This window comes from Crinia signifera, chromosome 6 (genome assembly GCF_055691185.1).
Source record: "Crinia signifera chromosome 6, ASM5569118v1, whole genome shotgun sequence".
NCBI classification, from domain to species: Eukaryota; Metazoa; Chordata; class Amphibia; order Anura; family Myobatrachidae; genus Crinia; species Crinia signifera.
Window position 1 is genome coordinate 283,258,640 of NC_139222.1, and position 27,096 is coordinate 283,285,735.

Below are 27,096 nucleotides of genomic sequence, written 5' to 3' on the forward strand. Positions count from 1 at the left end.
GCATTTTTTATGTTTTATTTCCCCAAAAGGATCACTGGTCAGCGAAACAGGGGAAACCAGGCCACAGAAGTATGGGAGCCTTAGTGGGAAAGTCACTTCTCATTGCCCCCTTTCTGCGGCTTAGGATTCAGACAACCGTTCTGCGAGCTGTGTGTCACCGCGCTATGCCGGTTCCCTGGTCACTCACATGATCTCATGTTCGCTCAAGGCTCTGTCTTGGCATACGTATTTCTGTCATCCTACCTTGTCTGTGGATGAGTCCATAGGCTTCTCCAGACTTCTCTAATATTAGTCTACACAACACCCAAATCTGTGCCCCTCTCCTTCTTTACTTATCCCAGCCCTATATACAGCTCAGCATGCCCAAGATCCGTTCCCCTTCTCCCAACAATCCCTGTAGTCTCCCTCCGATAACATTCTACCTGACAGTCGACATGGACACGTCTAAATGTACCGCATGCCCTCGCATGGGTTGAAAACCTCATGTCAACCTTACCAGTCATCCTTCCAGCCATGTTGACCTTACCCATGCCCAATACTACCAACTGACCCAGCTGTGCAGCTTCGTGGTGCCTTGTATTAAACAATGATGAGAACGGGCTCAACAACAGGGTAAATAAATCCCAGCACACCAGCTTTGCTTCACTAAACAAATTTATTTTTGTTTTAGAACTTATCTTATATTTCTAGTTAATTTCTGTGTAGAAAAATAGATGTTCCAGCCACCATATATACTGTATACCGTACTTCTAGGTCTGTTTCTCCTTTGAAAAGATGAAGAAAAACGTTTTGTTTCCACGTTACCCAACATTTTGGCTTAAAAAAAAAAAAAAAAACTATTTGTACAACCAGCACAAGTGGATAAATTACCCAGAACAAGTCACTTCTTGCTCTCCACTCCCAAAGTAAATGTGTGTGAACAGCAGCAGCAGCAGCCAACAAGGGGTCACGCGGATACACCCTCCCTGCCACTAATAACAGCTTCGGTAGGGATTTACCACCAGACACTGACTTCATAGATGGAGAGACACAGTTAGACGTGAACGCGGGACACAATGATTCCAAGCAAACGCACCTTACACACAGCCCCCCCACCTAACCCAAACAATGGCATCAGAAACGGTTTATTTAGAAAACTATTTTAGAAAGGTTCTGTACACAAGGATTTATAAAACATTAATTGTGCTCAGCCAGCAAATCCTTTCCCTCGGTTGTGTTCAGTAGCTCTCGCATTTCAGCCGACCACCGTCCCCTTCACTCACAAACCGTTTTCTTCCTCTGCAATGGGGAAAAAGGAAACAGCAAAGTCAATTTACACCGAATAATACTAACAGTTCCTGAAACATCTGGGGCCTGATACTGGTTCATTCGCAAAAGCAAATTTTCTTTAATGGACAAAACCATGTGCACTGCAGGTGGGGCAGATGTAACATGTGCAGAGAGAGTTAGATTTGGGTGAGTTATTTTGTTTCTGTGCAGGGTAAATACTGGCTGCTTCATTTTTACACTGCAATATAGATATCAGTTTGAAGTACAAATCCCACCCAAATCTAACTCTCTCTGCACATGTTACATCTGCCCCACCTGCAGTGCATATGGTTTTGTCCATTAGAGAGAAAATATGTATTTGTACCACATTGATTTCAATAGATGTATATATAGATATAGTTTGATGTATATTACATTGACATTGCTCAGCAACAGAGACTGAAACCTGCTACATTCCTTGCGATGTACAGATTGAGCACCTGAGCCTTATCTAGAATGTAAGAGCAAATTGCTTCTGGAAGAAACCAGGGGCTTGATTCAGACCGGCTCACTAGACTGCGTATACTCGCAGGTCAGCGCCACCCCACCAAGCGCCCGCACCCCCTCCCCTCCTTAGCGGATGAATGGGGATGTGCAGGGGGTCGCCGACCATGGAATGATTTTTCGCCCCTACGGAAACGCGCTTATTTATTTTGGCGATGGCTGAATAAGGGGGCGGGCGCTGACATGTGACAGAACAAGGGAATGGGAAATACACCGGCTGTCCTATTGCTGTCTTGGTAATAACCTGGCATATTCCATCCAGGTGAGAGGAGTTAGGCCTGGCGGAAGGCTGCCAGCTGCCGGACTGAACCCGACAGAGAGCAAGCCAACGAGAATCCCAGAAAGAATAAATGGTGCTGTAGGCTCACTTTAATGGCAGCATCTAATGCGTTGCCAGTCCAGCGGCTGTGCGGGATGCCGGACGAACGCGGCAGTCCTAAGCAAGGCAAAGCCTTTGTAAACGATCGCTTCTTTAAATAAACCTGAAAGTTTGGGCAGGATCCCGCAGGGCCGCTGGACTGGCAACGCATTACCCCCCAAATTCAGACCTGATCCCATGGCTGCTTATTCGCATGGCGGCCATTTATCAATAGACTGCGCATACGTATGGTTCGCAGTACATGTGCGAGGCTGTCCTGCGATGAAATCCCGCAAATAATACTAAGCACACGCCGTTCCCAAAGTGATTACAGGATTTAGGCGTCTGGGGGTGGGAACCGGCCATTTAGTGGTGCTAAGAAAAACGCAGGCATGCCTAGGAAACCGCTGGGAGTGTCCGGGGTAACGCAGGCGTGCCTAGGAAACCGCTGGGAGTGTCCGGGGTAACGCAGGCGTGCCTAGGAAAACACTGGGAGTGTCCGGGGTAACGCAGGCGTGCCAAGGAAAACACTGGGAGTGTCCGGGGTAACGCAGGCGTGCCTAGGAAACCGCTGGGAGTGTCCGGGATAACGCAGGCGCGCCTAGGAAACCGCTGGGAGTGTCCGGGGTAACGCAGGCGTGCCAAGGAAAACGCTGGGAGTGTCCGGGGTAACGCAGGCGTGCCAAGGAAAACGCTGGGAGTGTCCGGGGTAACGCAGGCGTGCCTAGGAAACCGCTGGGAGTGTCCGGGATAACGCAGGCGCGCCTAGGAAACCGCTGGGAGTGTCCGGGGTAACGCAGGCGTGCCTAGGAAACCGCTGGGAGTGTCCGGGATAACGCAGGCGCGCCTAGGAAACCGCTGGGAGTGTCCGGGATAACGCAGGCGTGCCTAGGAAACCGCGGGGAGTGTCCGGGATAACGCAGGCGTGCCTAGGAAACCGCTGGGAGTGTCCGGGATAACGCAGGGGTGCCTAGGAAACCGCTGGGAGTGTCCGGGGTAACGCAGGCGTGCCTAGGAAACCGCTGGGAGTGTCCGGGGTAACGCAGGCGTGCCTAGGAAACCGCTGGGAGTGTCCGGGGTAACGCAGGCGTGCCTAGGAAACCGCTGGGAGCGCCCGGGGTAACGCAGGCGTGCCTAGGAAACCGCGGGGAGTGTCCGGGATAACGCAGGCGTGCCTAGGAAACCGCGGGGAGTGTCCGGGATAACGCAGGCGTGCCTAGGAAACCGCGGGGAGTGTCCGGGGTAACGCAGGCCTGCCTGAGTGTATTAGGGGCAGGTGCGTTATGTAATCTGCAGGTCTGATAGGTCTTATTCCTTTGCACCGCTGAGTAAGTCTCTGGCTACTCTGGCACTGTGATGACTGGTGCCCAGTGTAACAATCAGGTAAGCCTGTTAGCATGGGGTTTTGGAAAAGGATTTAGTTTATTTTTTTCAATTAAATTAAAGATATTGTATTTTCAACAATAAAGCTCTAAGAAGGGATCACCATCAAGGTCAGACAATGGCTTCATACATGGTATAGCATGTGTGACTTTATGTGTAATATATAAATTAGGGTTGCGATCCCAATAGTCCTTATCTCCCCGATACCGGCACATATCGGACATTATGTTTCGGGTCTACCGGGCATACAAAGGCTCCGATTCAGGGTTGCTCGGTAAACTGAGAACATCGCAGCTTACAAAGCACCTGAGACGCCGCCCTGCCGAATCCACTCGGTACCATGCAAGGGGAGATGTACGAGAACACATCCCCTCGTCTGCCTCCTCTAATGATTTCTCCAAATAGAAGTCAGTGAAAACTGACATTTATTTACGAGCAAAACACGAGGGCGGGCATCGTTCCGCCTGCGTACCCATGGGAACGCCCTTAAAACACTAGGCATTCCCATAGTCCAGCGATGTCTCTGCCCCGACCCTCCCTCCCTGCAGTGTGTAACTCTCCAAAGCCATTTGTTGCTGAGGTCCGATGTGCAAATACGCGCTTGCACATGTGCAGACCCCCAAACATCGGAATGGGGCCATATTCACCCCGTTCCGAGTGCTAGTGAATCAGGCCCAAAGTGTTATCCTCGATAAGTAGCTGCCAGAGCCACCATGGGATCAGGAGCATATCCAGGATCACACGTTTTTGTACGATTACTGGTCCATATTCAGCCAATAAAAATGTCCTCTAATGACCATCGGTCGCTAACTACCTCTGTAACTATTCCCATCTTACCTCACTTCTGTACTACACACCTAAGGAAAAGTAGCCTTGCTTTCTTCAATAGGCAACCTAATATTTAAGAAACAGAAGACTATAATATCTGTCAGTAACACTGCAGGTCACTGAATGTACTGTAAGATTACTGATGTATTCAGATGAAAAGTCATTCTACCGTAGAACAAAGAATGTGCCACACACACACACACACACACACACCTATCTACAAAGTTACTAGATTTGTCTGTATTACAAGTGACACTTTCACTAATAATTCCAGGCAGTATTTGCAATGCGAGTCGCATCCGATATATCGTGTGCGTTCCCATTCACCGCTGCAGTGGAGGCTGTCCGGACCGGAGGTCGGACATGCAGCACATTTGATCTCAGAATCTGATCGTAGGACCTGATGTAATTATACCTTACATGGTGCGGCGGTGTGCACGGTCTTTGTGTACCATGTGCTCTGCGCAGCTACCAATGGCTGCGTGTGTGCTTCATCCGCTTCTCTCTCTGCATCCAGGTACAATGCAGCAGCAGCAGCAGGACAGCCACAAGCTGAAGTTATACCATAAATCTGTGGTGCTTTCATAGAAATGACACAGCAGCACACACATGCCCCTGCTTGCATGGATAAGTGCTTGATTAAATGTTTAAAAGCTTTAAGCTTTTAAACATTTAAAGCCCCTGCGCCCAGTGATGCTGGAGCAGATGTATAAAGTGGCGCAGGGAATATTCTTTTGATCTGACAGACCTTGATTTACTGCTCTGCCTCTAAGTCATTTACCAGCTTTTCCCATCACACAGGAAAGGACCTCGGCAAATATAAGGTAGGATTCCATCATATGTAATGAGATATCTTATTGAACAACTTATTGAATTCTCCCCCATACACTAAACTTGTCAGCCACAGTTTCAGGTACAGCGTGATCGCATCGGAATCCTGACGTAATGCCGAAAGTCGGCTTCAAAAGTAGCACTATGGAAGCCGGAATTGGCATAAGGTAGTGCAGTAAATATGGCAACTGCGGCTTCACAAAAATGTCGCTGCGAGGTGTCCAAATCCGAATTGGTCTGATGATGTGACATTTCCTCTGTGCAGGGAGAAGACAGGCCCCATGCACACTACAGTAACAGGCTGGGCCAGAGGGTCGACGCAAGCATTAGGTTAACAACGGGAAAGTCGAACAGAGTTTTTCACATTTTTATTAGTCCCAACTTTCGACGTAGGGTGACATGGACACCTCATCAGTGTACCGCGTCCCCTCACATGTCAACCTAGCGAGCATACCCCTGCTGGACAAGAGCGTAATGGAATAATCAGGAGCCCCTAACGTGTGCAGTGTCTGTCGGAGGAACCAGGGACTCTCTCTGGAAGACCAGACTTGTTTTCTTTTCATTATCTCTCAATATCACTTTATAGGACCCGCTCTAAGCATTCTTTCAACAAGGAAAATTGCATTTCTGGAATACTTTATGAACTGCATGAGAGGGGGGTGGGTTTGGGGCACCGCTCGGAGCTGTAGGATAGATCGGTCACTTCTAATATCATTCCGACTAGCTTCATGCTGGACAGTTACTGGGTGCACTACGATAACATACCCAGAAACACTCTGCTCTACTGTTTACTGATAACTCGCTACATTACATGTGCCCTCTGTATAATGCCACGCTGGCCACGGAATGTGCTTACTGATAACCCACTACATTACATGTGCCCTCTGTATAATGCCACACTGGCCACGGAATCTGCTTACTGATAACCCACTACATTACATGTGCCCTCTGTATAATGCCACGCTGGCCACGGAATGTGCTTACTGATAGCGCACTACATTACATGTGCCCTCTGTATAATGCCACGCTGGCCATGGAATCTGCTTACTGATAACCCACTACATTACATGTGCCCTCTGTATAATGCCACGCTGGCCACGGAATGTGCTTACTGATAGCGCACTACATTACATGTGCCCTCTGTATAATGCCACACTGACCACGGAATGTGCTTACTGATAACTCGCTACATTACATGTGCCCTCTGTATAATGCCACACTGGCCACAGAATCTGCTTACTGATAACCCACTACATTACATGTGCCCTCTGTATAATGCCACACTGGCCACAGAATCTGCTTACTGATAACCCACTACATTACATGTTCCCTCTGTATAATACCACACTGGCCACAGAATCTGCTTACTGATAACCCACTACATTACATGTGCCCTCTGTATAATGCCACACTGGCCACAGAATCTGCTTACTGATAACCCACTACATTACATGTTCCCTCTGTATAATGTCACTCTGGCCACAGAATCTGATTACTGAGAACTCCCTACATTACATGTGCCCTCTGTATAATGCCACACTGGCCACAGAATCTGCTTACTGATAACCCACTACATTACATGTGCCCTCTGTATAATGCCACACTGGCCACAGAATCTGCTTACTGATAACTCACTACATTACATGTGCCCTCTGTATAATGCCACTCTGGCCACAGATCTGCATACTGATAACCCACTACATTACATGTGCCCTCTGTATAATGCCACACTGGCCACGGAATGTGCTTACTGATAACGCACTACATTACATGTGCCCTCTGTATAATGCCACACTGGCCACAAAATCTACTTACTGATAACCCACTACATTACGTGTGCCCTCTGTATAATGCCACGCTGGCCATGGAATCTACTTACTGATAACCCACTACATTACGTGTGCCCTCTGTATAATGCCACGCTGGCCACGGAATCTGCTTACTGATAACTCACTACATTCCATGTGCCCTCTGTATAACACCACTCTGGCCACGGAATCTGCTTACTGATAACCCACTACATTACATGTGCCCTCTGTATAATGCCACTCTGGCCACATAATCTACTTACTGACAACTCACTACATTACATGTGCCCTCTGTATAATGCCACTCTGGCCACAGAATCTACTTACTGATAACGCACTACATTACATGTGCCATCTGTATAATACCACGCTGGCCACGGAATCTGCTTACTGATAACCCACTACATTACATGTGCCCTCTGTATAATGTCACTCTGGCCACAGAATCTACTTACTGACAACTCACTACATTACATGTGCCCTCTGTATAATGCCACCCTGGCCACAGAATCTGCTTACTGATAACCCACTACATTACATGTGCCCTCAGTATAATGCCACGCTGGCCACGGAATCTGCTTACTGATAACCCACTACATTACATGTGCCCTCTGTATAATGCCACGCTGGCCACGGAATCTGCTTACTGATAACCCACTACATTACATGTGCCCTCTGTATAATGCCACTCTGGCCACAGAATCTGCTTACTGATAACCCACTACATTACATGCGCCCTCCCTATAATGCCACTCTGGCCACGGAATCTGCTTACTGATAACCCACTACATTACATGTGCCCTCTGTATAATGCCACTCTGGCCACAGAATCTGCTTACTGATAACCCACTACATTACATGTCCCCTCTGTATAATGCCACTCTGGCCACAGAATCTGCTTACTGATAACCCACTACATTACATGCGCCCTCCCTATAATGCCACTCTGGCCACGGAATCTGCTTACTGATAAGCCACTACATTACATGTGCCCTCTGTATAATGCCACGCTGGCCACGGAATCTGCTTACTGATAACCCACTACATTACATGTCCCCTCTGTATAATGCCACTCTGGCCACAGAATCTGCTTACTGATAACCCACTACATTACATGCGCCCTCCCTATAATGCCACTCTGGCCACGGAATCTGCTTACTGATAAGCCACTACATTACATGTGCCCTCTGTATAATGCCACGCTGGCCACGGAATCTGCTTACTGATAACCCACTACATTACATGTGCCCTCTGTATAATGCCACCCTGGCCACAGAATCTACTTACTGATAACGCACTACATTACATGTGCCCTCTGTATAATACCACTCTGGCCACGGAATCTGCTTACTGATAACCCACTACATTACATGTGCCCTCTGTATAATGCCACTCTGGCCACGGAATCTGCTTACTAAGCCACTACATTACATGTGCCCTCTGTATAATGCCACCCTGGCCACAGAATCTGCTTACTGATAACCCACTACATTACATGTGCCCTCTGTATAATGTCACTCTGGCCACAGAATCTGCATACTGATAACCCACTACATTACATGTGCCCTCTGTATAATGCCACTCTGGCCACGGAATCTGCTTACTAAGCCACTACATTACATGTGCCCTCTGTATAATGCCACCCTGGCCACAGAATCTGCTTACTGATAACTCACTACATTACATGTGCCCTCTGTATAATGCCACCCTGGCCACAGAATCTGCTTACTGATAACCCACTACATTACATGTGCCCTCTGTATAATGCCACCCTGGCCACAGAATCTGCTTACTGATAACCCACTACATTACATGTGCCCTCTGTATAATACCACACTGGCCACAGAATCTACTTACTGATAACCCACTACATTACATGTGCCCTCTGTATAATGTCACTCTGGCCACAGAATCTGCTTACTGATAACCCACTACATTACATGTGCCCTCTGTATAATACCACACTGGCCACAGAATCTGCTTACTGATAACCCACTACATTACATGTGCCCCCTGTATAATGCCACACTGGCCACAGAATCTACTTACTGATAACCCACTACATTACATGTGCCCTCTGTATAATGTCACTCTGGCCACAGAATCTGCTTACTGATAACTCACTACATTACATGTGCCCTCTGTATAATGCCACCCTGGCCACAGAATCTGCTTACTGATAACCCACTACATTACATGTGCCCTCTGTATAATGCCACTCTGGCCACAGAATCTGCTTACTGATAACCCACTACATTACATGTGCCCTCTGTATAATGCCACCCTGGCCACAGAATCTGCTTACTGATAACCCACTACATTACATGTGCCCTCTGTATAATGCCACCCTGGCCACAGAATCTGCTTACTGATAACCCACTACATTACATGTGCCCTCTGTATAATGCCACCCTGGCCACAGAATCTGCTTACTGATAACCCACTACATTACATGTGCCCTCTGTATAATACCACACTGGCCACGGAATCTGCTTACTGATAACCCACTACATTACATGTGCCCTCTGTATAATACCACACTGGCCACAGAATCTGCTTACTGATAACCCACTACATTACATGTGCCCTCTGTATAATGCCACTCTGGCCACAGAATCTGCTTACTGATAACCCACTACATTACATGTGCCCTCTGTATAATGCCACTCTGGCCACGGAATCTGCTTACTGATAACCCATTACATTCCATGTGCCCTCTGTATAATGTCACACTGGCCACAGAATCTGCTTACTGATAACCCACTACATTACATGTGCCCTCTGTATAATGCCACTCTGGCCACAGAATCTGCTTACTGATAACTCACTACATTACATGCGCCCTCCCTATAATGCCACTCTGGCCACAGAATCTGCTTACTGATAACCCACTACATTACATGTTCCCTCTGTATAATGCCACGCTGGCCACAGAATCTGCTTACTGATAACCCACTACATTACATGTGCCCTCTGTATAATGCCACCCTGGCCACGGAATCTGCTTACTGATAACCCACTACATTCCATGTGCCCTCTGTATAATGCCACCCTGGCCACAGAATCTGCTTACTGATAACCCACTACATTACATGTGCCCTCTGTATAATGCCACTCTGGCCACAGAATCTGCTTACTGATAACCCACTACATTACATGTGCCCTCTGTATAATGCCACTCTGGCCACAGAATCTGCTTACTGATAACCCACTACATTACATGCGCCCTCCCTATAATGCCACTCTGGCCACGGAATCTGCTTACTGATAACCCACTACATTACATGTGCCCTCTGTATAATGCCACTCTGGCCACAGAATCTGCTTACTGATAACCCACTACATTACATGCGCCCTCCCTATAATGCCACTCTGGCCACAGAATCTGCTTACTGATAACCCACTACATTACATGTGCCCTCTGTATAATGCCACTCTGGCCACGGAATCTGCTTACTGATAACTCACTACATTACATGTGCCCTCTGTATAATGCCACGCTGGCCACGGAATGTGCTTACTGATAACCCACTACATTACATGCGCCCTCCCTATAATGCCACTCTGGCCACGGAATCTACTTACTGATAACGCACTACATTACATGTGCCCTCTGTATAATGCCACCCTGGCCACAGAATCTGCTTACTGATAACCCACTACATTACATGTGCCCTCTGTATAATGCCACTCTGGCCACAGAATCTGCTTACTGATAACCCACTTCATTACATGTGCCCTCAGTATAATGCCACGCTGGCCACGGAATGTGCTTACTGATAACCCACTACATTACATGTGCCCTCTGTATAATGCCACCCTGGCCACAGAATCTGCTTACTGATAACCCACTACATTACATGTGCCCTCTGTATAATGCCACCCTGGCCACGGAATCTGCTTACTGATAACCCACTACATTACATGTGCCCTCTGTATAATGCCACCCTGGCCACAGAATCTGCTTACTGATAACCCACTACATTACATGTGCCCTCTGTATAATGCCACGCTGGCCACAGAATCTGCTTACTGATAACCCACTACATTACATGTGCCCTCTGTATAATGCCACGCTGGCCACGGAATCTGCTTACTGATAACCCACTACATTACATGTGCCCTCTGTATAATGCCACGCTGGCCACGAATCTGCTTACTGATAACCCACTACATTACATTACATGTGCCCTCTGTATAATGCCACGCTGGCCACGGAATCTGCTTACTGATAACCCACTACATTACATGTGCCCTCTGTATAATGCCACGCTGGCCATGGAATCTGCTTACTGATAACCCACTACATTACATGTGCCCTCTGTATAATGCCACGCTGGCCACGGAATCTGCTTACTGATAACCCACTACATTACATGTGCCCTCTGTATAATACCACACTGGCCACAGAATCTGCTTACTGATAACCCACTACATTACATGTGCCCTCTGTATAATACCACACTGGCCACAGAATCTGCTTACTGATAACCCACTTCATTACATGTGCCCTCTGTATAATGCCACGCTGGCCATGGAATCTGCTTACTGATAACCCACTACATTCCATGTGCCCTCTGTATAATGCTACTCTGGCCACGGAATCTGCATACTGATAACCCACTACATTACATGTGCCCTCAGTATAATGTCACTCTGGCCACGGAATGTGCTTACTGATAACCCACTACATTACATGTGCCCTCTGTATAATGTCACTCTGGCCACGGAATCTGCTTACTGATAACCCACTACATTACGTGTGCCCTCTGTATAATGCCACACTGGCCACAGAATCTGCTTACTGATAACCCACTACATTACGTGTGCCCTCTGTATAATGCCACGCTGGCCATGGATCTCTAACTGGTGAGAGCTCTGCAGTAACCTGCACATGGTGAGTAAGTGTATAGAATCCCACCCAGAGCCTGGCCAGGTATTTCTCTGATGGCGTGACCTAACCATGGGTGTTGTGACCATGGACCTATAAAATAAAATACAGAAGAACTAGTACTGTAAGCGCTTCGCTTGCCATATTGCAGTCTAGCACACAGCAGCTTGCGCTGTGTTGAGGAGAAGAGTCGCTGCCGGTCCTGATTCCACTGGGCTCCTCCATCAGACCTGGGCCCGGGTAATTAGTACCACCTACCCTTTCCTCTTGGCACCCCGGCCCAGGGATAGGACATGACGCAGGTGGCTCTCAGCTGCTGTGGATGTTCCATGCACTCTGTGCGTGGTGAGTAAGTACATAGCAGCAGTGGAACTTGTGAGTGGCGGGCCCAGGTGCAAAAAATATAATTTTGTGCCACCTTCTCTACCCCAACCCAAAAGCATTGGAGGAAATATTCCCTGTTCTATGTGATAGGTTAGAAAACTTTCCCATTTCCATCGGGAAACTGAATCTGGCCAAGGACCCATCAGCACCTATGTGCGCTCTGTAGTGCGCTATACGGTCAGATAACCTACTCCAGTCACCAATGCTCATAAACATTCAGGTCTAAAGAGACTCTAATACAGAATATAGATATTTACAGTATATTTATATATGAAAATGCCACAAAATGTAGAGAGATAGTCACCTTGAGGGACACTGGTCCCGAATTTGTTTGGAAATGACCCCAAGTTTGAAGCAGTCTTCCACAAAGCGCTCCAGAACAGAGTATGCGTGGGGTACATCCAAATTGATGTCTGGAATCTCCAGGTAAATTCGGTCATAGCCCTGGAGAAACCCACAAGAACCGAACAGTCAGAGTCTGATCAAGTCATTACAGAACCATCACAAATGTTGCACATTCCATTTCCTGCCAGAAGAGGGCGCACTTACCCTTTTCATTTGATCTAAGGTGATAACAGCTGACTTCCAGAGGCATTCCAACAAGCTCAGCATCATCTTATAGGTGTTCTCCCCGCTTGCTTCCAGCACCATCAGTATTGCCTAGAAACGGTCATATTAGAAAAGTAAATAATGCGTTCTGTGGCTGGGTGACAGGAGAAATCGCACAGGCCGTAAATGGAGGCTTACTTCATACACGAGCTCATGGTGGAAATGAGGCACTTCCAGCTCCTGGAGGCAGCGCTCCGCTTCGGATACATCCCCAGAGAGCACGTACTCCTTTAGCAGCATATCAATCTGGCAGGAGGAAGACACAGTAACAAGCACCTTTATGTACAGGGATCTGTTAGACAGAAGTAGATCACATTATTACACCGGAGCATTGTGGGTAATAAGCCCTGTATTATTAGTGGTAACAATCACAGGTTACGTAGAGCAATCTATGGAGATCAGACCCTTCCTCATCCACATAAGGCAAATGCCACAAGGTATGAGCAGCCGGGAACCAGAACCATAAGCTGGGTACAGACTTGTCCAATTGACGTGTCTGTAGACTGATGAAAACTCAGGAACCCCGATCGCCAATCACCTGACCGATATAGCAGCGCGTACGCATCCCCGGTCTGCCAAATTCCTTTCATCAGACGCAGATTGGATACCTGCACCAAGATTACACCGGTGTGCGCGCATAGATTGGCCGATATATCAGTGACCGGTCTGGTCGGGAGTTGGATCCCTGGAGGATTGGACAATGTGTACCCAGCGTTACTACCACCTCTAATCCATAACGTGCTGGTAGACCTCAGTGAGGTAACAGGATTTTTGTACTTTGGGGTGCACACACTGATGCCACTGGGTACAGAGTGGTCTATAAAAGTTGGGCACACCCTCCCTTCCAGGAATCCCCGCCAGAGCCTAGTGTCCCACTGCCCAGGCGGCTCATCTGGGCATGCGCGAGGTCTGACTAGAGTAACGAGATCTTCCATGCAGCTCAGTAGCCAGGGATGTCACTGCAGTAATGGAGGGGCAATGACAGCTGCCCCAAATCAATACAACAAGGGTGGCACATTGGCACGTTCCCTTAAAGATAGCAGCAAAGATAATGTCAGGGTCTGCGGCGCAACTTAGATCATTTCTAAATCTAGAAAATGGACAATATATGTGTCTGCGTGCCCTTTCCTCAGAGGTAGTGTTTCTCTAACTCTGTTCTCAGTACCCCTAACAGTGCAGGGTTTCCAGAACACTTGTATGGTGTGACTATATTGGGAACACATAAACCTGTGCAGCAGATAAGTGGTCTGGAAATCCCAAGTACAGAGTTTGAGAACCCATGCATTAAGGGGCTAGTTCTGGTTATGGACCTAGGACAGCAGCTTGTACTATAAGGGTTATAGAAGGTTATGAGAACAGTTCCGCAGCTCTGGACAATATGCTTTAACTTTTTTGGAAGAAAATCCACCTCACTGTTCCGTAGTTACTTTATTTATAAAAAGTCAATGGAAAAGGGAAAAACTTCTTCATAAAAAATTCCATGATGCACAAACAGTCTAAAAATATTAAAAAGTTAGTATTCCTTGTATGGGAGAATTTTCAAAGGAAGCTCACCAGATTCTTGGAGACAAACGCTGCCTGGTGTATATCCAGACCGTACCATAGACCTTTGTGCTAAAAAAAACTCAAAAGGATGTCCAGGGTACTTCAGGGTGTGGAACTGCACTGCCACTGAGGTTAAAAAAACACCTTTCCTTTAGACTCCCCCGTTGTTAAATAACATACAGAACTTCTGGATGGGTACTTTCAGGGTGCAGTTCCACACCCTGAAGTACCGACCCAAGGACTTTGGTGGATAGTAACTCATATTAGGGGAAGTTGTAAGGGTGAAAGGCGATAACCGCAGTGGCAGAGCGGTCTCCTAACCCTGAAGTACCCTGGACATCCTTTTGAGGTTTTTTTAGCACAAAGGTCTATAGTACGGTCTGTATATACATCAGGCAGCGTTTGTCTCCAAGAATCTGGTGAGCTACCTTTGAAAATTCTCCCATACAAGGAATACTAACTTTTTAATATTTTTAGACTGTTTGTGCATCATGTAATTTTTTATGAAGAAGTTTTGCCCTTTTCCATTAACTTTATAAATAAAGTAACTGTATTTTTTTGAACTACGGAACAGTGAGGTGGATTTTCTTCCAAAAAAGTTAAAGCATATTGTCCAGAGCTGCGGAACTGTTCTCATAACCTTCTATAACTATTTGTATATATCTTTGGGTGGTTTAAGATTGAACCACCTTTGAGAACAGCAGCAGCAGAGGGATAGGAGCGCTTGAGATTTCCTGGATTTTCCCCTTTTTGTACTATTAGGGTATATACAGATGTATTGCATGGAAGATAGGTGTACGTGTGCACACAAGTTGCGTTATACAGAAGACATGAGTACCATGTGACTGCAGTATCTCCCGTCTTCTTTGTGACTTTTCTATTAAATAGCATCTTATTTGCAAAGGACGCACAAAGGACGCTTCAGCTGATTACAATGATATGCGGCATGTCTATATTCAGTGTGTGACTGCCGCTGTATAATACAGTGTTTTCCTGGAAAACAGTGTAACATATAGTCTCTTATGCATATACAGCGGCATTCACACACAGAATATAGGAGTGCTGCATATCATTTTAATCAGCTGAAGCTGATTGTGTGTCCTTGCTACAAATAAACGAGGCTAGCTGTATGTAGAACATCTGTACTCACATTGCTGAAATCTGCACAGATTATGTGTTTCCCATCAGTATTACACTGCAGGGCGGATGTCGCTTTTACCTCTTTCACCAGCTTCTTCACCGGCTGCTGCCCACCACCGGAACCCCACACGCTATCAATTTTCCTGCCAACCCTGGTCATGCTGAGCAGAACCGCTGCCCGATTCAGGGCGTCCCTGTAAATAAAACCAAACACATCAGCAGTGATCTAACCAACCACCTAAATGTTGTGGTCTGGTCGGTTTCCTTCCTCAGACATGCCGCATGGGAACCGTTAGTGCATACCCGGATTACCGGCTTGTATAGGCAGAAGAGCCAGAGCATTATATTCCACAGGACAGACCTCATCTAGGAAAGCAACTGAAGTAAATGTAACTTACTTTGCCAGTCCCAGAATCCATAAGGGGCATCTAATGGCTTTAACATGTGGAGCGGAAACACTTTAGCCAATGGGCAAACGGTACATAGAAAGTCCCCGTCTCAGATCATGTAGATCCCAGGGTTATGGGTAATAAGGTCGACACAACGAAGCTCAACATACATTATGTAGACACTTTAAATAAGTCGACATAGCTAAGGCCCACAGGGTTGGAAGGTCTACACAATCATTTGTGGACAATGGGAAGGTCTAAATGAGTTTTCACTTTTTTTTATACAAATTTCGTCACAAGTCGACATGGACACACATCAGTGTTCCGCGTCCCCTTGCATGGCTCGCTGCGCTCAGCACACTATTTTATTTTCCCACCGCGCCCTAGTGGATGGTAGGGTATGAAATACCGCCTGTCGGCACACGTCGGCTCAAAAAAATAATAAAAAAAAAAAACGTGAAAAATGCCTGTTGACCTTTTAAGAGTCGACTTTCCCAGATGGGCTTTGATAAGAACCCGTCCACTCACACCAGTGGTGTGAAACTCATGGCCCTCCAGCTGTTGTGGAACTACATGTCCCAGGATGCTGTGCCACAGTTTCAGCCATCCATTATATAAAATCTGTGGCAGGGAATGCTGGGATGTGTAGTTCCACAACAGCCAGAGGGCCATGAGTTTGACACCACTGGCTTACACTATCCCTCTGCTTCCTGCATTGGGTCCTTGGTGCAGACTGATCACATGCCGCTGCCGCTAGCCAGTGCATACATCAGTGAGGGATCCATCTCTGACCACATCCCAGACACAGCGGCCCATAGGCTAAGACTGCATTACCCATCAGGGCCAAGCTCAGGAATGCTTGGGAAATACAACTGCAAAGAAATTTAAAGGAGACTGCTTTGCAGTCAGAGATGGAGGGGGGCTGTGGCAGATCCCTCCCGGATAATACACGGGGATCATTACTATTTGGGGGAACTTAAAAAAGGGCGTTTTTCTGGGGCTATCCAACATTTATTGAACAATAGTCCAGTTAAGCGGTGAGGCACAGAATTCACTTCTGGTTGTCCACACATTTTATGATTGGAAGCCACAAGCTCTGGATTTGCTCGTTACATTGACCATAAATAATTGGACTTGGGTTTTGGTCCTCCAGCCTGAGGCACCCCTTTATTATGAAAACCTATGAGCAGAAACTGTATTTTTGCGGTTTGGGAAAAGTTAACTAATGCCAAAGTAAGAACCACAAAATAATGTTGGAATGTGACCAGCGCGAAAAGTGACTAGCAAAGGTTTAGCGACAAGAGTTACAGAGATGGTTATTAATAGTATGATGACAGTTCAGAAGAAGCCGGTCACGGCTATAGTGAAAAATAGTAATGGTGCAATGCGATATCGCGCTGAGATTTCCCTTGAAGCTTCCTGTGTGATACATCGCATCTCTTGTGCTTTTTTTTTTGCATTCGATGTGCATACAATCATGCAATAAATTGCATGTCCCTTGCGACCTGACAGCAGGTGATGGAATGAGGGCTGGGCTATCTGGGGGTATGTAAACTGGCAGATCGCACATCGCATTGTGATAAATCACATCGCATTGGGTGACACGTAAGATTGGCGTGTGATTCATGCGAGGTTTTGCTGAGATTTAGCAAATCGCATGATTGTAGCCAAGATCTCACAAGTGTATGGGCTGCATAAGTCAGAACACAACAAGAACGGGGCTGCCAGGTTTTACATGAAGGTATAGCAACATAGACCGTACCGCTCATGTTCACCATCCACTGTGCCTTTATAGCTTTCTATGTAAGTCTTGTTCAGGATCCCATCTCCAACCGCTCTGGCAATGAACTGGCCCAACAACTGCGGAGACACAAATAGGAATATTACACACACACACACACACACACACACACACACACACACACTAATCTTATTAGTACTTTTATCCCTTCCAGAGAAACTGTTGATCTGGTGGCAAAGATTTGTCATTTCAGAAAACCAGAACGACTGAGAACCTCTGTGGTAACAGACCTGTAACGGCTTCTGCAGGTTATTTCCCATGGTATCTGGTCCCTGGGTCGACAATGTCTAGGTGGACAGTCAATGAGTTGTCCACTGTTGGTCGACAGTGACTAGGTCGACACCTAAGAAGGTCTGACAGCAACAGAAGTTCGACAAGTTTTCATGTTTTGGGGGGTTTTATTTAGACCGACTTGGATCATACTTTACTATCCAAGTGGGAATATTAAAGTGCCCGAAGCTTGGCGAGCGCGGAGAGAACATTCATATGGTGTCCGTGTCAATATATGTCAGCATAGAAAAGACTGTGACAACCTTTTGAGTGTCCACCATGTACATGTTCCATTCATCTTCCTAGTGCACTGGCTGCTCCATACTAGTACGACCATTAGTAATAATCCTATAATAAAGGGTCACATAATCAGTGATCCGGGCCAATAAGCAGCGCCTCAGCAATTCTGCACATACAGTATGTGTAGTGCCATGACTGCAGGGAGGCAGCTGGTCAGGTGGATGGAAATATACATCTAATCACACAGGTGTCCTGGGTAAGCCAAGCCCCTCACACATAGAAGGTGTAAAGGTGCGCACACACACTTAGCGATTTTCCCTACGGAAAGCCATTCAGTCAGCTGGTATTACCGGCAGATGAACGGTGGCCGCAGCTCAAATGGTGAAACTGCTTTCAGCACAAAATCGCCCAGTGTGTATGGGCCTTAAAGCTAGCATTCTGGGTTTCTGCTCGGCCCAGGAACCAATCAACGTTGTAAGAAACAGATGAATTGCCCGTTTTAGAAGAAAACAATAATATGGGGTATAAAGCCTACAAGTAGGTAGTGCAGCACAGGGAGGACCGCACTCTAACTCTCTTACTTTGCAATCTAATCCCTTCCACTAATAGCACCAAATACTAAAAACAGTTGTTCAAAGTAAAATACAATGGGGCAGATGTACTAACCCCCCCCCTTAGCGCCTCTCAACTAACGGGTCCCGCTTCTCCTGCATAACAAGGAGAAGTGGGTACCCGTTATGGGGAGATGTATTAACCCCCCCCCCCCCAGACGATAAGGAGAGCCGTTATGTTCAGCTTATCAGCTCCCCCTGCGCACCCTCCCTCGGCTCACTCTAATGGGCACACTCCAGCGCAGCCCGAGCCAGAAGCAGGGCTAGCATTGTCCCCGCAGTGGGGATAGCCCTGAGCTGCCTGGGCGGCTGTTGATACATCGCCCCGGCCGCTAAACATGGGGGGGGGGATTGCAGGGGACAGTCCTGCTGAGCATAACTCGGCGGGCTGTCACTAGCGCACATTAGGGAAATCGTAATCCCCCAGTTATCCAGCGTTAAGTGCATTTCCGCACTTAACGCTGGCTCATAAATCTGCCCCACTATATCCTACACTGAGCGCGGAGAGTTATCTTAGTCCCTTCCCCAACACAGAAAGCCAGGCCGGGTGCACACAGACCTGCGGTGCCCGGGGTGTGTCCAGGACAAGTTCAGGCAGCTCTTGCAGCAGTTTGTCAAAGGACTTTTCCACGTCTTGTGTGCTGAGGAGAGTCCCGCACAGATCATGGAGCAGCTTAGACGTCATCTCCCGGTGGCTGGCTTTTCCTTCCAGTGCTAGAGACACTGCCAGCATGGGCAGGCCACTCTTCATCTCCCCAAGGTTTAAATCCTTTAACATTTCCTGCAGACAAAGCAAATTATATACATTAAATATACATTAAAAGCATCTAAAACCATATATATTTTCTTTTGCAAGGTGCTCAAAATTCAATGAAGTAGTGATAAAGGAGATGTGAGCCAGAGGAGGAGTGGCCCATGGCAACCAATCAGCACTGAACTAACATCTATATTTGCATAATATAAAATTATACAGAGCAGCCGATTGGTTGCCATGGACCACTTCTCCTCTGGCTCACTTCTCCCTGATCATTGCTTCATACATCTCAGTGTGTACCTAGTATATCATTAACGATGCTCGTTCCCACGGATCGTTAATGATATACACGACCGTTTAAACATGCAGTCCAATCCGACGATATCATCAGTGACTGCATGCTCAGCGGGGGTCCCACTGACAGCACTGAATGAGATCGTTAACGGTATTGTTCAGTGTTCACCCGCGGGTCGTCTGTTTTCGCAGCACCGTGATCGATATCGGCGGTGCTGCATATCATTCAGTGTGTGCAGACCTTAAGATTTTCGTTCTAACCAGACAGATTGGACAGATAGTCTGGTAATGTATGGGAACACATGACAATTAACCATTTGCTCCCAAACACTGAAAAACAGATAAAAATGGATGTTCAGATAAATTGGAACCAAATGGAACTATTTTTGCCCATTTTCCGTTTTTTAGGAGCAAACGGTCGACTGTGATATCCTCCCAAACATTACCAGATATTTGCTCCATCCAGAAAGAACTTTACTGCACGGTTTGGAAAACCAGGGGCCTGATTCAGACCAGCCTTGCGAGCAGGTAAAAGCCGTATGCTTACACATCCCCTCGCATGCGGCAGCACAAGTGAAAAATAATTTGATGGGTTTTTTCCCCCATTCACAAAAAAAACTTACTCTAGACTGAACTTCATTTCCGATGCAGATGGCCGAAAAGGGGGCGGGTGCTCACATCATGTGATGTCAGAGCCCCCCCCCCCCCCAGGCAGACATCGACCTACCTGCATTCCCAGGGGAACGCCCAGCATTTTCATGGTGATGCCTGTAAAACCCTGGGCATTCTCTTCCCTGCCCGTGTGAACTTATCAAGCGTAATACTCACCGAAGGCGTTTGTACAGGAGGTCTGCATATGCGCATATTCGCACAGGTGCAGACCCGCACAATCGGAAACGGCCGAATTTGGTCCCGACTGATTGAGCCTGTATCAGTCACAGCAAGAACTACGCGTTTTCCCGGTCATTCTGTCAGTCTGAGGGCTAAAATCATCTCTGCCAATGCCCTCACAGTACATTATCTCTATACCAGGGGTATGGACACATCCATAAATTGATTTACAAAATGATTGCTTTTAGGATCATCATGAACTTGCGGCCTAGCGTGGAAATACCGGCAAAGAAAGACCAATAGACCAGAACAATGAGAGCGCCGCGTACAATCCTCACAGAGCATTTCAGGTTATTTACAGATCAGTTCAAGACCGGGTTAAAAAATATATGGGAAAACCCCCCCCAAAACACCTGTGACCCTCAAATATTTGCTTTGTAATCAGATCAGTCAATTTGTACGGCATGCGGGATCCCCTGCTGTGGGACTGGATTACATCATCTAGTTTGTGTTGGGTGTCACCACGTATGTGAAGGACAGCAGCTGGCAGATCGCACAGAGTAAGTAGTGTGCTCTGGAACACAAGGCTACCCCACCGGGAGATGTTCTCCCCTCCCCCCCGCCGGTGCTGGAGGACCACGTGCACTGATAGATCCCACTTTTATCATCCCAGCCTATGGCACTAGGGCTACACGTTATTGCTTGGGATTTATGTCACAATGAATTATAAACAGCACATGGTTTTAAAAACATAATGGTGGGGTAAGGTCAGAAGACAGCACCCGTCCTATTCGTAATGTGGTGCACAGTAGGAGCGGGTCCACGGCATATTCACAATACAAGGCGAGAGTGTAATTACTGCAAACCATAAATCAGCAGCTAACCAAATATGTACCAACATAACGCTGAGCGGTCAGATTCCACAGTCCCAGCGCCCAACCCCAGTGACAGTATGCAGCAGGTCACACACACTGAGCCGAAATGCACCCTCCTGCAGAGCTTCTGATGCTGCCATCAAGTACAATGCAGCGGAAATCTGTATGGAGAACTGGGGATAATGAGGAGCACTTCCTGCTATTGTAACTGGAAGCTCCTCTCCACTAAATGAGCCTTGTGGCTTTCTGATGGTTTCTGAGACACACCTCCATCGTGCCCAAATAGGACATCCTTACCTCTCAGGGCATGCCACCTGCTCAAATAAAGGGCCAGATGCACTAAGCTTCAAAAGTGATATATTGGAGAGTGATAAACCACCAGCCAATCAGCTCCTAGCTGTCATGTCACAGGCTGTGGTTTGAAATATGTCAGGTAGGAGCTGATTGGCTGGCTGGCTGGCTGGCCCATGGTGCCTTCCCCACCCCCCAGACTGTGCCTGATGCCAAACAGGACAGTTCTCCCCCCAGAGCGTGCCTTGCACCAAACAGGCCTTATACCAAACTAGCGACTCGCCCCGCTTCGCATGGGTACATTTTTTCTAAACAGTGAGGTTTGTAAATAAAAAATAGAAAATCTGTGACTTTATGTAATACGCAACAATACATTAATCGTTTGATAATCTGTACGTGGATAGGGCATTTGGCCCTCTGTGCGGTGCCCATATTTGCTGTAATTGTTGCAGCCGCCTGGCTGTTGCCCCTGAGCAGGGAGTGATAGGAGAGCACTCGCTGCTCTGGACATCTCTGTGGCCCTGTGTTTGCTGCCACTTGCTGTCATGGTTGCGGAGAGGAGAGAGGGGGGGCAGGTTCTAACTGGTCTGCCACACCCATTCCCCACGCTGGAGTGTGCTGTACTGGAGAGGCTGCTGCTGCTGAGTCCGGACTCTCCCTGCTCCAAAACTTTTTTAAACTCAATTATTCACTAAGGGGAATGTAGACATGCCTCCCGCGATTAGGCCACGCCCCAAAAATGTTCCCAGGCCCCGGCCAGCCTCCCAGCAGCACTGCTTGCTGTGTACGGAGTGCAGTTCTGGGCCCCACACTATAAAAAGGACATCATAGAATTAGAAAAAGTCCAAAGGCGAACAACAAAGCTTATTAGGGGAATGGAGACTTTAAGCTACGAGGAGAGATTAAGCAAGCTGGGACTATTTACACTAGAGAAGAGACGTTTAAGGGGGGACATGCTCAACATGTACAAGTATATCAAGGGCCAATATAAGGAACTGTCACACACCCTCTTTTGTACTAGAAAGGAATCTAGGACACGAGGGCATGAGTATAGATTAGAAGAAAAAAGATTTCATTCAGCTAGTAGAAAGAATTTCTTTACGGTCAGAACAGTCAAACTCTGGAACTCTCTTCCCAGAGAGGTGGTAACGGCTGGCTCATTAAATGCGTTCAAGGCAAAGTTGGACAAACATTTACTGGAGAAAAACATCCATGGGTACAAATAAGAAATATAATCTGTCTGTAAAATACCAGAACCTACCAAATCAGCAATGGATATCTATACCAGGTTGAACTAGATGGACGCAAGTCTTTTTTCAGCCTTACCTACTATGTAACTGGCTGTGCAGCCCAGCTGTGAGGTTTCCATTCACCACATTTACACAGTGCATGCTGATTGGTTGATTATGATAAACTCATTGTGCTCCGCCCCCATATGGGATAGGGCGATATACGTAAACCTTCTGTAAGAACTGCGCTACCCAATATTGAGAACTGCACAAATATTCACCCAGCGGTTTCCAAAATGATGGCGTTCAGACAGACTTCAGGGACTTTGCTTTATACTATGTAAGGACAGTACAGTGCAACCCCGGGGCGTGCCTTGCACCAAACAGGACAGTCCACTGCACAGCACTAATGGAGCGTCCTGTCCTGTTTGGGTATAAGGCTTCTAACCACACAAGACCAGATGCTCCATATAAAACCTATTAATAGCTTTACAAGTACCAAGTCCCTAATTGTGAGTTTTGAAAAGCTGTAATCAAATGTTAAGCAATTAACAAAAAACATGATTAATCAAAATGATTGTATGTGTAATGCTACGAGTCCCAGCATGAAGAGAGCTCTGCAGGAGGATATCAATGTACCACAGAGAACAAGAGGTTGGATTATAATGAGAAGCGTGGCCATTGTGTTATTAGTGGTGTCCTCCCAGCTGATCTGGGAACGTCAGGGATACGTTCTTCTGTTGTCTGATACACATTCGCCTCATTGGCCAGGGGATCAGAGTTATGGTTCCAGCTTATTATCTACAGCCCACTGCACGGTTCTGTCCTATGTGACAGTTGTTATCTCCATTAGCAGAAGGGGAACACCTCTCCTCAGACGTTGGAACTGCTAGTCCCTATCCTATAGGACACCTGGGGTAGGAATAGATTTAGTACATTGAGGTCCTTGCTGTGAGGAATCCCAGGCTGCACCTTGTATTATTACTTGTAACGCAGATCTACATCACTGGTTGCTACGGCTTATATTAGAGCAAACAGATCCATGTTCTGCAGCAACTGATCAGATATTTCCCATCATTACCTGATCAGAGTAAACATTTGGGTTGATATCCTGTTTTTGCTCTATTGCATGGTATAAAGCACAGTGCGTCACACATAGTGGCACCGAGAGGATGTGTGTGTGTGTGTGGTACTTTCTACCTGGCCCCGTGTTTGATGGAGGAGTCCGCATCCGGTCTCCTATATTGGCCACTCCCCCATTTCACCAGTTCCCCGCTGTGACCCCTGCACAGGAACCGGCGGCTCACTCCCACCCGGCATCTCGCACTGTGTGATGTATTGAGACTGGATATATGAGGGACGCATCTGTAGTTGGTGGTGTATTAAAATATGCATAGAGATAGATCTACACAGCCACATGGCACTGCAAGTAGGCATCTGTGCGGGCATTAGCATAGATACATGGACGAGGCTGTGGCTAAAGACGTGCCCCTGAATTAGGCCATAACTGACAATTTGGAGCAGATTCTAACACACACTCCTTGTTCAGGGCAGCTTTTTTACATGCATGCCAATATCACTAGAATAGATGATCAATTAAAAAAAAGGAAAGAGCTAATCAATAAGACAAGCAAACGTGAGAAGTGGAAAAACCTACCGCAACTTCATTGGTGTCTCCGTGTTCAAAATACTCTTGCACAATAGGTGTGACTGACTTCTCAAATGCGTTGTTGTCCAGAGGAAGGACAGTCGTCTCATAAACACAGTTGTCCTATAACAAGGGAAAAAGTGCTCGATAAGCAAACGTGAGAAGGAAACAGAAGCCGCTTGTCCCTGCAGATGATGGTGAAATACTATCCGCTAATTGGCCACTTATCTACCCCTTTTCGGACACGGTCACACTTCCGGAGCGGCAGGTCCTGCTTCCCCACCTGGCCAAGAAGGGAGGTATGCTTTACAGTTACATACAGGCTTGCACAGCATAGTTGCAGGCCATTGAATTTGCACCTGATATGGTGAAAGTCACTTGCAATGAGCGACACTTCCGAAGACACAAAACAAAATAAAACCAACATTAAGCATCAGATTTATAGGGCCAGATGTACATCTGTGCGGGTCCGGTGGGCCGTACGGGATGCCAGACAAACTCTGGGGCTTTGTTGAAAAAGGCAATCATGCTTCCGGATTCAGCCGACATCCCGCACCACATTACATCCTGCCCATAGTTCTAGAAAATGTCAGCCTTCATTGCAACAAATGGCAAAATCTCCAAAGTATAAACGTTATGGGGGAAATGTACCAAGCCTTGGAGAGAGTTAAAGTACAAGTTGAAAACTTATTAGTCGATCAGCTCCTTACTGTCATGTTACAGGCTATGGGGCAGATGTATTAAGCCTTAAGAGATAAATGCAAGGGTGATAAGGAGAGATAAATGTCCAGCCAATCACCTCCTAACTGCCATGTTACAGGATGTGTTTGAAAAAAGTCAGTTAGGAGCTGATTGGCTGGACGTTTATCTCTCTTTAGGACTCATCCCTTTATCTCTTGTTAAGGCTTAATACATCTGCCCCTGTGTTTGAAAAATGACAGTTCAGAATGGATTGGTTGATACTTTGTCTCTCTCTCGCAGGCTTAGTACATCTGCCCCATTTCTCAGCTGTGTACAGATTAAACGCGCCATCGTTCCCGACACTCAAGCGTCACATTTACACGCTGCAACAGAACCAGTTTCTCTGCGACTCTTTGGCGGCCAATATTGTAAACACACAGTTGGTTACATCTGCCGACAACTCGGAGATACTGGGACCTACTTGAGCCTCATCATAATTTGGATCTTTGATATCGACTTCTTCTACATCGTATACTTGGCCAGGCGGTCCCCATACTCCCTTACCACCGGCTCCGCCTAAATACAACAGAAAAACAGAAACAGTTACCATCATGCGCATAGATATTGTCCCTTTAAAGCCACAACTTTCTTCTCAAAGGTCTTGGCCTAGCCACATGATATATATTAGGTGCCCATATATAGGGTGGAATGTAATGCTTCCCAAGTTTGGGGCAGTGCGGGATGCTGAGGGATGCTGGCCGAAATCTGACATTTTTTTTAAAGGGGCAATCACTTACAAGACAAAACCATGCCTTGGAAGTGATAGCCCCTTTAAAAATCACCAGCATCCCGCACTGCAGGCGATCGCCACAAACTTGCCACCGTTTTAACACTCCCTTATAGCACAACTGTGGCAAGGCATGATGGGATTTGTAGTTTGACAACATCTGGAGAGCCACAGGTTGGCCAGGCCTGTGGTATTTGTGGTCTAGAGGAACAGATCATAAGGCACAGTCTACTAAATAGTGCTGCAGTGTGTAACACAATTTCCCTTATTACAGAATAACCAACACTCAATGGCGAGGAGGGGAGATGCAAACCACGCAGAGATACAAGTTGTACAGAAAGCAACCAAATCAGCAGCCAACTATCATTTAACTACCACAGTCTGGTAAATCACAGAAGCCCAATGGTTGCTTCAGGCAACTTCATCACTTTATCTCTCTCCAGCATCTGCCTGATGCCCTAGAATGCTGCGGGCCAGCCTCTGCAATTACCCATGCGGAGAGGGGAATCAGCCAGAGCATATGCTGGGCTTGGGGGTGGCACAGAAGTATTGACTCAGGACCGGTTCCACTCTCATTACATACCTCCCAACTTCTGTGTTGGGGAAATAGGGACACTAGTGCCCGAAAAGGGGGCGGGGTGTATGCAAATGAGGGCGCGTCTTATGCTAATTAGCCGCAACCTCATTTTCATACGAGAATAGATGCTGTGTGTATGCGCACAGCGTCTATTCTATTAGATTGGGGGGTCTCCCAACTGCCACCCCCCGCAGCGGGACAATGCCTGCCGCGGGTGGGACAGCGGCAC

At 47.0% G+C, this 27,096-nt stretch overlaps 1 protein-coding gene across 2 annotated transcripts in view; it reads right to left on the reverse strand.

The window, feature by feature from the left end:
• Positions 1-1,123: 1,123 nt before the first annotated feature.
• PDCD4 (programmed cell death 4) overlaps positions 1,124-27,096 on the reverse strand; it is a 47,093-nt gene continuing 21,120 nt past the window's right edge. The window contains exons 4-12 of one of the 2 annotated variants that reach the window (XM_083149838.1): positions 25,985-26,079; positions 24,832-24,945; positions 19,460-19,681; positions 17,741-17,838; positions 15,669-15,783; positions 13,043-13,150; positions 12,845-12,955; positions 12,600-12,739; positions 1,124-1,278 (exon numbers count right to left, since the gene is read on the reverse strand). In XM_083149838.1, the coding sequence (XP_083005964.1) occupies positions 1,218-1,278; positions 12,600-12,739; positions 12,845-12,955; positions 13,043-13,150; positions 15,669-15,783; positions 17,741-17,838; positions 19,460-19,681; positions 24,832-24,945; positions 25,985-26,079 (1,064 nt within the window). In that variant the 3' untranslated portion in view covers positions 1,124-1,217. Of the gene's footprint in view, positions 1,279-12,595; positions 12,740-12,844; positions 12,956-13,042; positions 13,151-15,668; positions 15,784-17,740; positions 17,839-19,459; positions 19,682-24,831; positions 24,946-25,984; positions 26,080-27,096 lie in introns of those variants that run through there. The other variant, XM_083149839.1, reaches the window with a different exon arrangement.